Genomic DNA, 16556 nt, shown 5'->3' with positions numbered 1-16556 from the left:
TCCGTCATTCAATCATGGCGGATCAGTTCCTTAGACAAATTCTAATCTCTTTCTTCACAGATTCTGCCTTAAACTAATATTTTCAGCATTTCCTTTTTAGGTAGGAAACATGGATGAATTGAAATTACGGTGAATATAACTCAAACTTGCCTGTGTCGACCTTCTGGACTGTCTCGCATGCCTCGATCTGGCTTTCCTCTGTGATTCAGACTCTTCATCCCGGACAGGAGTTAAGTATGACCTAAAGCACCAAATGGTAATGGAGTCAGGGGAACGTACAAGTATTATGCGATTCAAATAGATTGAAGTGAAAGCAAAATCTACCGAACTATTATCCATTATATCTAAATGGGCTATCATTAAAGATGATGACATTGAAAATACTGACATCTAATTTGTTCATAAATCAATTTGTTCCAAGTCTTTCAAAATAATTTCTTCTGTTATCCCTTTGTAAAGAAACAGATGAATACAATTTTGTCACAGATATGACTCCGCGTATTATGTACCAATTGCACAAGTATGGAGTTCAAGCATTAATATCACACTTTACAAAAGGAAATTAATTTCATTTTGATCTGAACTGATTCAGACAACAGGCATTCTTGCTTTGCATGCCAACAGAATAATAAAATTTCAGTGCTAGACATATTTACATTTAAATCATTTAAGCTTATCACAACTCCAGACAATTCATTGTGGAAGATGGCTTCACTGGTGGTCTTTTTTATTAGATAAACTGCCAGCATGCTGAGAAACATTCACAGGGTACCAAATACTAATAGACAGCACATGTGCAGGATTACATGAAGACGTAATCAAATTTGTACATATAACTATTATAGGAAAGATTTTCAGTGTTTTGCATGCAGTATAATAGATAACAGGGACAAAAAGATTTGCAGTGTTTGCCACAAAACTAGACAAAAATCTAATGATGACTAATTTGGATACATGCCAAATTTTGGTCTTTCACAACTTATTTATCTGCACATAAATGCTAAAGTAAATACACAATATTGAATTATAACTCTGATACAACTAAAGCTTAACTGAGATAAATATCCTCTCATACTGAATGTAATGTTTAATTTTTAAATGTGCAATAGCCCATTTAACAAATATATCTACTCATCTGCTTTGGCTCCAAAGGCTTTGATAGCCTGACCGAAACGTGATTCTCTTGCAATGTAATAAAATTATCAAATCATGAATACATCTGCTCGTGGGAACATGGTACAGATTCACCACCGATTTTCCGGCATCCTTGATCCAAGAGCCTTGCTGGATTATGCGCTTTGGCGGACCAAAGGTTACGGCCTCGGAGGACCGAGATACCGGCCCGCAAAGCCAGCTGCAGAAGTCGGCTATGGGAATGGATCTTCCAGCTCCAGCTGGGCCAGAGTTCCAGAGCCTTGGCTGCAGGGGGCATATTCGACCCACTGATCGCAAAGTCCTGATCTCAACTGGCCAGGGTGCGACATTTTTGGGGGGGACTTCAGGCGGGGATTTCAAATGTGCTCTTGTAATTTTGTTCAGATTAAGGAGGTGCCTGACCATCAGTTGCCAAAATTTCGGTGGTGGACCTGTACCAGTAAATCAGCAGCCACCCTTCCTCTTTTGTAACTATGGTTTACAAATCTACATGCTTGCTTTCATAGGTCAGGTCATTGAGTATAAGAGTCAGGAAGTAATGATACAGTTATATAGAACTTTGGTCAGGCCGCATTTGGAGTATTGCATGCAGTTCTGGTCGCCCCATTACAGGGAGGATGTGGAGGCTTTGGAAAGGGTGCTGAGGTGGTTTATCAGAATTATGCCAAGATTAGGGGGCATTAACTACAAGGAGGTTGGACAAACTTGGATTGTTTTCTCTGGAACAGCAGAGGTTGCGCTGAGACTGGATAGCATATTAAAATTTTAATTTATTAAATGTATATTAAAAAAAATAGGGTAGACTGCCAGAATCTTGACCCCAGGATCAAAAACTCAAATACCAGAGGGCATTGTTTTAAGGTGAGAGTGGCAAAGTTTAAAGGAGATATGCGGGGCAAGTTTTTTTCCCCCATACAGAGGTTGGTGAGTGCCTGGGTCACGCTGCCTGGGATGGTGATTCTCGCACATATATGAGTGGCATTTGAAAGACATTTGGATAGGCATATGGATATACAAGGATTGGAGGGTCATGGATTAACTGCAGGTAGATAAGTGATGGTCTGAGCATCATGTTCAGCACAAATATTGTGGGGCAAAGGGCATGTTCTTGCACTGTATCCGTCTATGTTCCACATCAACTGACACTCTTAAAAGGTAGTGTATAAAAGGAACACAGAACAAAGTTTTATTTTGTAGTGGCTTTCAGAAGAGAGTGACTAAAAAATAAGATGAAGAAAATACCCATGATAGTAACAATTAGAATCACAAGGATGCAGTAAGACAGTAAATTAGTTTTGGCAAGAACCAGGTTAACTCTGTTGGGGACCTTATTTGAACCACAGCACAAAATTGATCAGTGCCAAATTGGCAAGGTTGGTTGTGAGTGAGAGCATTATTATTTTTAATAAGGTATTCATCGTTCATCAACTTTCTTCATTAACCACTGAGCACATAACGCATACCCCCACCCTGAACAACTTCCAAATGTTGAACCAGGGAACAACAGTAAAATATCAGCACACCAATACACCTAGTGCACTTCAGATATTCTAAGAATAATGCTTAGTTAAGTCATAGCACAGTCACTTCATTTTTCTACTACATTTTCATATACTGTCATGCTGGGTGTACAAAAACTAATCAACAGCGTGGGAGTCGGTTGATATGAAAGCAAACCAAAACATGCAATATGTGCCATCCTGTGCCCAATTCAATCATTTTGTATGGACATAGATGAAAAAGAAAGTGCTAATTTTGATCATTTTTATGGATCCCCAAACTTTTAACAACTTAAATAGTGCAAATTTTAAACACTTAAAGTTAGCTATGATAAAAGGATGGTTAGTGACCAGTTAGATCTGTCCATGCCAACTGCTTTCCTTCATAATTTGTTGGATTAATTCAATATCTGTTAATTTCTCACTACATTCTAACAAAAACCCAAATCCAATTAAAGTTACAAGCCAGTGTTCAGTCACAATAGCATGCAGATTTCAGCTCACCTAATCTTAATAGGAACCAATAGGCTGAAGAGAAAAATGTATAGTCTTGTTGAAAATTCAGAACATAATATAGGTTAATGTTCAAATGCAGTCTAGATTTGTAAAAGAGGGGCAGGGAACACAGAAAAGGAGTCGCCAAAATGATGAATAGCAGGAAGAGGAAAGTAACAAGCAATGGACGCGATGAAAAAAGATGAAATTTGGAAAAGGGCAAGTAAAAAGTCAATAAAAGCAGGGAGGTTCTTCGTTTTCCAACGCGCGAAGAAACAAGTTTAAAGTAACCTGTAATAGTTGGTGTAACATTTGACCAATCGACCTATTTCCTCTTTATTCATCCAACGCTCAAACACAATAAACATAATTTAGAATAATTTTCCATGGAAGGGGGAGAGTCTAGGTACAATCTCAGAACACAAGGATGTACCATTAGGAAGGAGATGAGCAGGAATTTCTTTAGTCATCGGGTGGTGAATCTGTGGAATTCATGGCCACAGACGGCTGTGGAGGCCAAGTCATTGGGTTTTAAAGCAGAAATTGACAGGTTCTTGATTAGTAAGAGTGTCAAAGGTTATGGGGAGAAAGCAGGAGAATGGGAAAGAGAGATGAGCCATGATTGAATGGCGGAGTGGACTCGATAGGTCGAATGGCCCCATTCTGTTTCTATGATTAATGAACTTATGAAATCTCTGAATATCTATTTTCACAAGTATGGCTACTTCTTGATTACAAAGTAGTAGCTGTCATTTTTGATGATTAAATTGTGAACCATCTGATTATCTGACCTTTTGTCCTATTATGTAGCCAGAGATTGCATTTATGATTCCCTCTGGTGTACTTTTGTTACTGGTGCTACATAGTCGTGTATTGCCTGCATATACCTTCCTGCATTATTATGTTTCACATACACCCCACCACCCTCACAAGTATGCCATCAGAAACTCAAGCAGCATTCTTATGGAAACTCAAGAGACTGCAAATCCGGAATCTTGAGCAAAAAAAAGAACTGAAGAACGGTCCCGATCCAAAATGTCATCTATTTCCTTCCATCCACAAATGCTGCCTGACCCGCTGAGATCCTCCAACATTTTATTTTAACAACATTCTACTTGCACAAATGCTAAAACCATGAAATGGGAAAGCAGTCCCAACACAAACCTCTGTGCATTATTACGCAAAAATGCTCATCCATCTGTTTTCAATAATATTTTATTTTTGACTTTGGGCAATGCTGAAACTACCACATAACAAAAGTAGTAAAATAATCCCCCATAGACTGGAGCAAGTCCCAGTGCATTTTAAAACACTGGACCACAAGTTATCACAGTTATGATAACGTGCATTTCGTCAAGGTTCTCGTTTTCTTTCATGGAATGTGTGTTTCACAGGCTGGTGGAGCTTTTACTGTCTATCTGACCTCGAGTTTAACAATTGCAGTCCACGCGGCTCCCACTGTGATGTTGGGTTGGGGGCTCCTGGATACTGTCACGGAATCCACACAAATAAGAATTTCATTGTTCCGTTTCAGTACGTGTGACAATAAAAGACTCTTGACTCTGACTCTCGAGATCTCTTGCCACCTCCCACCCTCTGCCATCAGGGAAATGTAATGATTTTGGGAGATACAATTAAGTGCTTTTTTAATGTCACAAAAAATCAAACAACCATGTAGCACTTTGCAGGGAAGATCCAGGTATACTAGATGCCAGAGCTCTCCAATCCTCCCACTCTCTCACAACCCACCCACTTCTCAACCACCAAAGGAATACGTCCAGTTTGCTTTTGAATGTGTTAACTGCATCTTTCTCCATTTCAACCCCCCGCCACTGCACTCCAAATTCAAAACACTGGCTGTCTCAAAAATCCAATCTAGTCCTCTTATGATTTTGTGCACCTCTATAAGATCACCCCTCACCATCCTGCACTCCAAGGGATAATTCCTAGTCTGCTCAACCTCTCCCTAGTGCTCAGTTAGCCATTGTGCATCATCTACATGCAACGATTGCTCCAGCTCAATTGTGACTTGTTGGGAATAAACCATGGGTAAATGGAAGGCAGGGAAAAAAATTCTAACCGATGATTGTTCATGACCGAAAATATGAAATTACTTTTGCCTGAAGTGCAATCTGTATCTATTCAACAGTCATGCCTAATGGAAAGAGGTTCTTCAGCCCAACTTGCCCACACCGACCAACATGTCCTATCTGCACTAGTCCCACCTGCCGGCGTTTGGTCCGTATCCTTCAAAACCCATCATATTCATGTACCCGTTCAATTGTTTCTTAAATGCTGCAATAGTCCCTGCCTCAACAGCCTCTTCTGGCAGTTTGTTCTATACACCCACCACCCTTTGTTACCTCTCACATTCCTATTAATCAAGTTGATTGTTCAGGAAATTTGGAAAGCAACTGAAAATGTGAAATTAATTTTGCTTGAAGTGTAATCTGTATCTATTCAAATTTTAATTGAAAATTTTGCAGCCAGCTCCCAACAGGCACATCAATGTAACCTGGAAGACTACACACCTGCGTCTCTCTCTGATCTCCGCTGTTGAGGAGATGGTGCCAGTTGTAGCAACCGCTGAAGGAACATTTTCTTTGTCTTTCTCAGTATTGTCCCCCGTCGAGAAACGATTTGAGGTACTACAGCACATCAAGCAGCAAGACAAACAAGAAAATAAGCAAAGCTCAACTAACATAAAATCAAATCAACAAAAACAGTGGAAAAATACACTTTGTATGACTTAAGGACTCGTTTCAACCTCTACAAAGAAATGTAATGGATTTGCATGAATTGTTATTACTTCTCCTTTTAAACCTGTGAGAAGTTTAGAAGTCAGCTAAATCAGCTAACTAGGTTTTTGGTACCATCTGACAAGTAATTTGTTTACCTTTATAATCCTAAAATTTATTCCTTAATTTAATACTGGAGTAAATTAAGTTAATTGCACACTAGTTATTTACTACTTTCTGCAGGGGAAATAAAGGGAGTTGGAGAACACGGAAATAACAAACCAGTGCTGGCGACTTACTGGATTCAACAGTGCTGGAACTGACTGCTGTTCCCATTAATGTTACAGACTTTGAATTTGATTTCTTTGAACCTCCTGCATGTAGTGTTAGCATTTAATTGCAACATATTCATGACAGTATTTGCAAAAGTGTACTTGGAAATACAGAGGGCGGCACGGTAGCGCAGCGGTAGAGTTGCTGCTTTACAGCGAATGCAGCGCCGGAGACTCAGGTTCGATCCTGACTACGGGTGCTGCACTGTAAGGAGTTTGTACTTTCTCCCCGTGACCTGCGTGGGTTTTCTCCGAGATCTTCGGTTTCCTCCCACACTCCAAAGACGTACAGGTATGTAGGTTAATTGGCTGGGTAAATGTAAAAATTGTCCCTAGTGGGTGTAGGATAGTGTTAATGTGCGGGGATCGCTGGGCGGCACGGACTTGGAGGGCCGAAAAGGCCTGTTTCCGGCTGTATATATATGATATGATATGAATATGGTAAGCTTGTTGACAATGGGCTGATAACCAATGTAATCGCTAATCTTTATGAAATGTTATGTGAATGAACTCTGGTTACAGCCCCCGAGCAGGCAAATTATTCTCCTTAAGAGCATGCTTGCACTGTTCCTATCCCATTGATTTATTCTACTCTTTGGGGAGTTGCGATGATGATGTTAATGAAGGACATATCTCAAGTAGCATCACGCCCCATTTAATCAATAGAGTTTTCTTAATATGACGGCACACATGCACTAACCACCCCAATAATCTTAATATCTGAATAACCTGCCCAGCAACAAGAGGCAAGAGGGCTTCAGTGCTCACTTATCTGGAAAGGCTGGAAACTTGAGTGGTCTATTTTGGTGTCCAAGATTAGGATATATGTTCTGCTTACCTTCACTGGTCAGGGCATTGAGTCTAAGATTCAATAAGTCATGATGCAGCTTTACCATACATTTGGATTATTGCCTGCAATTCTGGTCACCCCATTACAGAAAGGATATGGAGGCTTGGGAGAGGATGCAGACGAGGTTTATGAGAATGTTGCCTGGATTAGAAGGTACTAGCAATAAGGAGAGGTTGGACAAACTTGGATTGTTTTCTCTGGAGTGTCAGAGGCCTGACAGAAGTATATAAAATGATGAGGTAAACATAGGGTAGACAGTCAGAACCTTTATCCCAGGTGGAAATGTGGGATTCCAAGATTAAAAGGGCATAATTTGTAATTGAAGGGGTGGAAGTTTAAACGAGATATATGCGGTGCAAGTTAATTTTCACAGAGGTGGAGGATACCTGCAATGTGCTGTTCGGGGTGATGGAGGAGGCACGGTGATAGTCGCGTTTAAGATAGACACAAGGATATACAGGGAATAAAGAGCATTATGCGCAGGCAGATGAGGTTAGTTTAACTTGGCATCATGGTCGCACAGACATTGTGGCTGAAGCACATTCCTGTGCTGTGCCATTCTATGCTCTATAACATCACATTATCCCATGTTTGATCATTGGGGGACTTTTCAGACTCTTTTTCAGACTCTTGCAAGGCTGAGCTGAGAGGCCACATACAAAACGAGAGGAACAGCACCTCTGTTCCGTTTAGAATCCACCATTTAACAGTAACAACATTTAATTCTCCAATTTTAGGTAAATAACCCACCACCTTTTCCCCTACCAATATATCCCCCCCCCTCTTCCCTGTACCTCACCAGGATGCACACCCATTTCCCCATCTCCCTGCCTCCCCTCCCAACTCTATCCCTTCCTCTGGCTTCACATTTCATACCTCCTCTATCTAGACTTGAGATACAGCGTGGAAACTGGCCCTTACGCCCACCGAGTCCATGCTGACTAGTGATCACCATGTACACTAGCATTATCCTACACACGAGGGCTAATTTACAATTTTGCCAAAACCAATTATCTCACAAACCTGTAGGTCTTTGGACTGTGGGAGGAAACTGGAGCACCCGGAGAAAACCTACGTGGTCACAGGGAGAATATACGAACTCTGTACAGATAGCACCCATAGACCGGATCAAACCTGGGTCTCTGGCGCTGTGAAGCAGCAGCTCTACCGCCGCACCACTGTGCTGCCCGCATCTACCGCCTATTGTTGCTTCATTATTGGCCTTTGTCCAACCATCTGCCAATCAAATCACCCCCTTACCTGTATCCACCTCTCACTTGCTAGGCTTCATCCCGCCCTCACCTCTCTTCACCCCTTCCCCCCCCCCCTCCTTCCTCACTACAATTAGCCTGGAGAAGGGGCCTGATCCAAAACGGCACCAGAACCAGGGACCACAATTTAAGAATAAGGGGTAGGCCATTTAGAACGGAGATGAGGAAAAACTTTTTCAGTCAGAGAGTTGTGAATATGTGGAATTCTCTGTCTCAGAAGGCAGTGGAGGTCAATTCTCTGAATGCATTCAAGAGAGAGCTAGAGCTCTTAAGGATAGTGGAGTCAGGGGGTATGGGGAGAAGGCAGGAACGGGGTACTGATTGAGAATGATCAGCCATGATCACATTGAATGGCGGTGCTGGCTCGAAGGACCTATTCCTGCACCTATTGTCGCCTATCCATGTTCTCCAGAGATGCCGCCTGGCCTGCTGAGTTACTCCAGCACTTTGTGTCATTTTTGGTAAACCAGCATCTGCAGTTCCTTGTGGCTACATGCAACAATTGCTTGTTAAATCACCTAAAACATGTTGTCCAGAGATGCTGCCTGACCCGCTGAGTTACTCCAGCACTTTGTGTCCTTTTGGCCTAGCAAGTAACTTGCTGATGGACAAACCAGGGTATTCAGCTAAAAGAAAATAGTGGTGTAAACATTGTAGGTACATCAAGGATTAAAAAATAAGACCATGGATGGATGGACTTAATTTTCTAGTATTATAACTGCCAGAGCCAAAAATGATAACTGGTTTTCAAGGGCAAATAAGAGTTAATAAAAATAAAAGAAGCCAAATCTATTTCTGCACAGCTATTATAATGAAGGAATTAGGATGTGGGAAGATCAAAATAATTTTGAGATGACTCTCCAGATATGATGCGAAAGAGGGTAAATTCGAATGATTCTTGCAAACAATTCTTGCAAATGCAAACCAAATATACTTAAACCATACAAAGAAACACATAACAAAGATATTGCTGGTTAAAAGCTTTTTAAATGCAAAGATCCGCCATTCATTCAGATTACCTGGCTGATGAAGTGGATGCTGCTATCCTGGCTATGGACTGCAGGCTGTTTGATGAAGTAACAGTTGTTACGGTGTTGGTTGAAATGGCACTTTGAACAGTACTGATTTGATCCTCTTTTCTTCGACCAAAAGAACCACTAATGAAAAACCAAAATTCAGAGAAAAGCTCATGAGAAGTCCTGCATTAAAATCCAGTGTTATGCAATGATTTCCTTTAAAAGATATCCCACAGATAAATCTCATAGATCTTACAAATGACCTTAGTGAAAATTTCACCAATTCTGTCACAAACTTTATTATTTCAATTAAAGTAATCCTTGTTGGAAACCCAGCAAGTTCATTCTTGAATTGTTGGAAAGAACCTGAAGCGAGATATTTTGCAGCGTGTTTATATGGATAAGATGTTACTTATTTTGGGAGCGAAGCACAAGAATTCAAACAGTTTTGCAAATAAACACACATACACACATTCAATTACACCATAACTAACCAAATTACATTCTTGGGATGTACTGTTGCACATCAGTGTGCACAGACATTCAAGTCTCAGTTTAAGTAACAAAATGTCTTCAGTTATACACAGCTGCATTTATCTTTATACATAGCCGTTTCCCAAAAAATCACATCCTTCTGGTTTAACATATGGGAAACTTTGGTTTCATGTTGCAGAATTTAAATCTTGCAAATTAAATGATGCGAAGAAGCTGTGCTACCAAAGTATTGGGCGAAATCTTGCACAACATTTTTTCCATTTATTTCTGAGAATATTATTTTATTCTTTGGGTGGTTTCAAATAGGATTTTTTTTAAACCGATTATTTTGGAACACAGCTTTGGAAAGAGCAGTTTGCAACAAAATCCACATAATGAACAAGGTAATGCTTTGAATTTATTACCCTCGAGGATTGGCAATGGCTGTCACTGCAACTAATTTTCAGATTATAAACGCTACAGTAAAACTCAATGTTATATAAAACAAAATAAATATTGTGACCAGAATTAACTGTAATTAATATAGGGTACATTTATAGTGTAAAATGCATCAAAAAAATATCATGGACTTTCTTCTCAAATGTTGCTTTTGTTTATTAAATTACCCTTTAGTAATCACAATTCTTCACACTTTTCTCCAGACTTTTAAGTAACATATCAATTTAGCAACATTTGTTCCTATGGTTTTCATTATAAAGACTAAACATTAAGGAGTTTCAGCGTGTACATTTTTCCCCAAAGAAAAATGTTTCAGATTGGATGGAGCTACTAAAGATTGTAAATAGTACATGATTTGAATTCCATCCTTGCAGCTGAAATGCACGAGTTTCCGAAAACAGTTTATAAAAAAGATGCTTTAATTTGCAAAGATGGAACCGGCAATTCCAATTATGATAATTAGCTGAAGGTTTACTTAGTAAGGTATCACAAAATGCTGGAGTAACTCAGAAGATCAGGCAGCATCTCGGAGAGAGGGAATGGGTGATGTTTCGGGTCGAGACCCTTCTTCAGACTGATCAGAAGTTTACTTAGTAAGTATTCATTGAATGTTTGCGAGTTATCAACAATCAGTTGAGCTTGAAAGATGAACAAAGAGGATCAATAATTTCAAGACATAGAGTGAAGCACCATAGCAGGCCTATTTAAGTGACCCTACGCATTTACAATTTGGACTCACTGTTACACTCCTGTTTCTATTTCCAACAAATGTAATCTGATAGATAGCAAATATCCAAATCTCTTGACTGGGTGACACAAATGCTTGCCAAAATGCTTCATTGGTTGCTAAAATGGCACTGGAACAGATTTTTCAGGACATATTCCAAGACCAGAGTTACTTCAGGTGAGGAAGGTTGGACGTCGCTTTATATGGCCTGCCAATGTTCCGATTTTGAATGTAAATGAAGAGAGAATTCGGCACCAATTCAAAAACAAAAGCCAATTCCCAGACTGATTCCTCCCAATACAACATTGCAATAACATGTCATGCAGGAGGCACAAGAGATTGGAAACCCGAGGTGAAAACAAAACGCTGTAGGAACTCAGTGGGTCAGAAGGGTCCTGATCTAAAACATTGTCTGTCCATTTCCACCACAAATGCTGCCTGGCCAGCTCAGTTCCTCCAATTTATTTATATTTTCCTCAATATGTTATTCTACCTGGTTCATGTACATCCAGGCTAAAATGACCAATAATTAGCTATGAATGCAATGCATATCAAACACTTCAACAAAAAACAACTCAAAATGTTACAGCATTAAACAGGACCATTCCATTTATAGTTGTGGCTCCAAACAGCTTCCAAATGTTTCTCATTTTTCCCCATGACTGCAATATAATTTCATGCAATACAGATCCTTTTGAAGATAACTAACTGGCAGGAATGCAATATTCTAAGTGGGAAGCTATAACTTACTCCAACAGATTTAAACTGGGGTCCCATGTTGGGACTCATAACTATGCACAATCTGACCACTGCAATCATCTTTTATGAATTTGCAAAGAAAATACATAGCAATCCAGATTGCTGGCATGTTGACAAATCTGATTCTTCACAGATATTTGCACAACAGGGTCATGACAGTAGCAACAAATTCCCCTTTTCCCATGATCCACAATTATGTCAGATCTTTTAAAAAGATACAAAAAATGGATTAAAATACTGGAAATGGAAAATTAAATCAAAGAATAGCAAAATATTCTCAGAAACAGTTATCCAATAATCTTCAGCAAAATTGAAGGAGAAAATTGATACCCAAAATAATCACGATTTTTTTTTTTGGTTTACATACGATGGCAAACATGCTATTTTCAGCATTTCTGACTGTAGGAAAACTTCTGCAGGTCTTAATTTGTTTGATGTCATGTTTTACTGGTAATGTTACCAGGAACCATGCTTCTTATATTTGAAGTCTGTACTTGCATCAAAATACATGGGAGTTATTAGTGATAATCTATGTACACGTGCACACAGGCATTCGCACTTAAATGAGCATAAAGCATGCGAAATAAAAGCATTTTTCCCAATGTGATTGCTTTTTCAAGTACAATGTTATACCTTCTGAAGATGCTGTAGGATGAGTATTGACTTGCAGTTGGTTGCCTAGACTTAGAATTAGTAGAATCCAAGCTGGTGTTTGAGGAGGAGCTGGTTGGGAGATGTCTGGTACTGCTACTTCTGCCTATTGCTAGCAGATACGAATTACTGCATGCATACCAAGCAAGAAAGCACATCATAACAATTAGATGATATGTAATAAATGCTACAGATACATGCTATCATGCAAAAATGCAAATTAAATTTTCTTGAATATGCAAGCACTAGTGTTAAAACAAATGACAAAACATCAAGTTCTTGGAAACATTCAATGTGACTGGACAGTAACATACAAACCAGTACGGGCTCGGATAACATCTATGGTTTGACCACTGCATGCAAGTCCTGAGTTGCAAAACCTGACATCCTTAAAGGGCAATCATCTCCAAAGTCAAAAGTTTTCAAGTTAATAAATGTATAATGTGAATTTTTTCACACACTTTACGATTAGCTGCAAATTCAGGAGGCTTTTTTTCCAATGAACCACCTTCCATAAGTTGTCCTGTTTAATACCAAGGGAACAAAGTGAACAGCGTTCCTCCAACAAGGAAAGCGATTTTTAATGCTGCGTCACTTTTCACAGATGGTGATTCCAACTTCAAGTCCCAAATGCAAGGGTGCGCAAAAAAAAAAATCAGCAATTTTTTTTTCCTCGTACACTTGTGCATGGAAACGTCAAGCAAACACATGCAATTCTGACAGAAGAAAACATCAATTTGGATTAAGGGGAAGGTACACAGACCAGTATCCAGGTTAAGCAAAATACACATATGGCATAAGTATTAAACACATATTGGATTTACCACTAATTCCTTTTTATAGATGACTTTTTAAGAGACTCATTGAAAACATACAAATTAAACCTTTTTCAATTTGGAGATTCTGAAATGACCTGCAGTGGCTGCAGTAAACATAGCCACTCAAAATCAGTATTGGGGAAAAAAAGTGATAAATTTGTACAAAAAGAACCAGCTAAAAATCACTTGGAAAAACCAACTGGGTAGTTTTTAAATGATCCGATAGATATTTAGAACCTGCAATACAATGAGAAAAGCTTAACATGAGAATGTCGTCAGATAAGAATCCACCACATTGTCTTTTCCATTGCCACAGTTTTTTAAAGTCCCTTTGTAGTTTGTGCAGGGTTCGTCATATCTGCATTGAGAGTATGAGTTAACCAGTTACCCTTTTCTACACCTTAGCCCATTTGAGGCCTTCAGGAACAAATCTTCCAAATATGCCGCATCAAAATGAAGAGCTTGTGTCACAGTCGCAACTGTATTCATGATGAATGTCACACGACAGTTGTACTTGTGTGCAAAGTCATTCAGCTCATCTTCATTCATCAATCCAAAAAGATTTTGAAGACAGCCACATCGTGTTACATTAAAAACGTTATAGGATCTACATTATATTTAATTAATCCCTAGTTTAATAAGAATTTCTCTTTGGGCCAAATTTCAGACTGATGCCACTTCAAATGTCACATTCTACATCTCATTCTCACCATTTATTTTGAGATACTATACAAGCTTTTTTTTTCCTGTACTCTTCACTTTATGATGCCGCAAGATCTTGGTCATCTCAATTCCAGTATGAAAAGCTCCCTTCTTTCCAACCATAACCGGAATTATTCTGGCTACGCTTTCATTCCACTCTTAACCTTGGGAAGGAAGTACAGAAGCCTGACCACTTGGTTCACGAACAGGTTAATCCCATCAACCATCAGGCTCTTGAACACAACACAAACCTCAACTACAAACATCTCTGGACCATTGAAGTTTTATGGGATTATTGTATATATAATCTATGTGCATTGCATTTACAGGCCTGTTATGCTGCTGCAAATAACACTCCTGAGTCTTGAGATTCTTCTGCAGTTTATTATCTTACACATTCCCGTCAACTCCTGACTCCTACAACCCACCTACACTGGGGTAAATCTCCAAAATGCAATCAATATACTAGCACATCTTTTGAGAGAAGGAAACTCCAATGCTTTGGATTTGAAAATTGGTTCAAGTCATAGAAGAGGGAGGAAAAGGGAGCATTCTGTGAAAATGGAGATAAACTCCACACAGCCAGCAGCTGAGGTCAGTATCAGACACAGGTCCCTGGAGTTATTCGGCAGCTGGTCAAACTCCTGTGCCACTGTACTACAGAGCAATGAAAATGGATGCCAGTGCTGTGACCATGTGAATGGATAGCTAGCATGCATATGGAGAGCAGTGCTCATAGGTTGTCTTCAATTTAGAATACTGTTGTTGATCCAATCATAAAAATCAGTAAAATTATGTAGCATTGAATATACGGATAACACTTGATATGCTAAATTGCCTTTTCTTCCTCATTATTTGTACAAAGGTGAACGTTTCTTCTGAATTAATATTAAAGGGAGAAAATAGGTTATTAAGTTAGTTCCCTTTGCTGTAGGCCAGACCTATCCAAACAATGGGAATAAAAGAATAAACATAATTTATAGCACCGATGAGGTTAGATTTTACTTAATAGTTCTGATACACTGCAATGCATCACCTTACTTAGTCATTAAAACAATGAACTGAAGGGAAACGATTTGTTTCCAAAATCAAACTTTTTTCCACAACCAAATCACTACACCATTGCCTTGAGAGCTTCCAATTACCTTCTTTGATAACTAGGCACTACGTTGGTGACAGCAGCGTTTTGTGACGTAGGTCCTTCAGTGATGGTGGTGTGGTTCATTTCTTTCCTCTTTGGGTCTTCTTCCCAACGCCGCCTTGTGTAAGAACCACTGCGCACAAAGTTACTTGCAGAATCTCTGTGAAGCAATCATTTCAGTTGAGTATGCAGAAGGGTGGAGGAGTTGTGGACAAGGAGGGAGGTCGGTAAATGGGCCATACACTAAATGGGATCGGATCTTACCTGATTTCTCTATCGTCGATGTCTGACATACTGGCTAATCTTCTAGACGGGACTGTAGGTGCAACATACGCAAGCCTTGGTCCTTTTTGATCCTTCTCCTGTTGGAGAAAGTGTGAATGTAACAAATTCTGCTTTGGCAAATGCTAAAACGTGATACAACTCGGGCATTTTAGAATATAAAAATTGTTTGCTCACTTGTTAAACTAAATATAAAACATGGCAAGTGCTCAAAATATTACGGTAAACATGGCAGGAACTGTGTTTCCGGCTGCATGGTGTTGCAGCTAATGGCTTTGGTGTCCTGGGTTCAATCCTAAACTCTGATGTAGTCTGCGTGGAGTTTGCAGACTCTCCCTGTGATCGCGTGGGTTTCCTGTGGTTGCTCCTCGCACACCCCCAAAACGTGCAGATTGGTAGTTGACAGTTGCAAATTGCTCCGAATGCGAGTGGTAAAATTAGGGAGGGAGAATAGGAATGTGGGGAGAAAAATCAGGACAATGTAGAATTGATGTTAACGGGTAAATGATGGCTGATGTGAACGCAGCATGTCAATGGACCAGTTTCCCTGTTGTGCTAACGACTATGAACACATCATTACATCAGCTGCTGAGAAAGAATGAACCACTACTTGGAACATTTCTCTCTCCTGCTGCCGTACCTCCAATGTTTTCTGCTTTATTAATTCTTTTGGTTTAGTTTGAACACCAAAAGGCAGTTTTATTGCATATTGACTGCCTATTCCAAAAAGAAAAACACTACCAGCAAACAATTGCAGAATAATTACTTGCAACTGGCCTGACTGACTCACTATTTGAATCCAGAAATGAAAAGTAGGCAATCATTTTTCATTCTTGTGTACAAAAAGTATCCACAGGTCTAAGTAAAACCCACATGGAAAACTACATTCCAAACGTAACTAAAATAATTTCACAATCAGGGCTTTAATACCACAAAGTCAGTCAGCAAGGTGAAATTTAGGATCATGTATTTGAGAGTCATTCAGAAGTGGATCACACAATGTTATCTGATCTTCTGGTTTCTATGTTGAGTCAATAGTGCAGACCAATAGTGTAAATTTATTATATGCCAGGCTATGTCCTGCCTCTCCTCTCTCCCAGCTTTCACCACCCCCCTCCACAATCTGCCTGAAGAAGGGTCCCAACACAAAATGTCACCTATCCATGTTATCCAGAGGTGCTGCCTGA

The 16556-nt window shown here is 39.5% G+C and overlaps 1 protein-coding gene across 12 annotated transcripts in view; it reads right to left on the bottom strand.

Moving 5' to 3' along the window:
- The window catches only part of ppp1r12a (protein phosphatase 1, regulatory subunit 12A), a 117707-nt gene that overhangs the window by 30777 nt on the left and 70374 nt on the right, over positions 1 to 16556 (bottom strand). For 10 of the 12 annotated variants that reach the window (XM_078417134.1, XM_078417133.1, XM_078417137.1 and 7 more), the window contains 6 exons: positions 15352 to 15449; positions 15092 to 15247; positions 12409 to 12555; positions 9360 to 9497; positions 5681 to 5797; positions 151 to 241 (listed from right to left, as the gene is read on the bottom strand). In XM_078417134.1, coding sequence (XP_078273260.1) covers positions 151 to 241; positions 5681 to 5797; positions 9360 to 9497; positions 12409 to 12555; positions 15092 to 15247; positions 15352 to 15449 — 747 coding nt within the window. The remainder of the gene's footprint in view (positions 1 to 150; positions 242 to 5680; positions 5798 to 9359; positions 9498 to 12408; positions 12556 to 15091; positions 15248 to 15351; positions 15450 to 16556) is intronic. The other 2 variants (XM_078417140.1, XM_078417142.1) reach the window with 2 other exon arrangements.

This window comes from Rhinoraja longicauda, chromosome 20 (genome assembly GCF_053455715.1).
Source record: "Rhinoraja longicauda isolate Sanriku21f chromosome 20, sRhiLon1.1, whole genome shotgun sequence".
NCBI classification, from domain to species: domain Eukaryota; kingdom Metazoa; phylum Chordata; class Chondrichthyes; order Rajiformes; family Arhynchobatidae; genus Rhinoraja; species Rhinoraja longicauda.
Note: the sequence above shows the minus strand (reverse complement) of the source record. Positions and strands in the feature narration are given on the sequence as shown.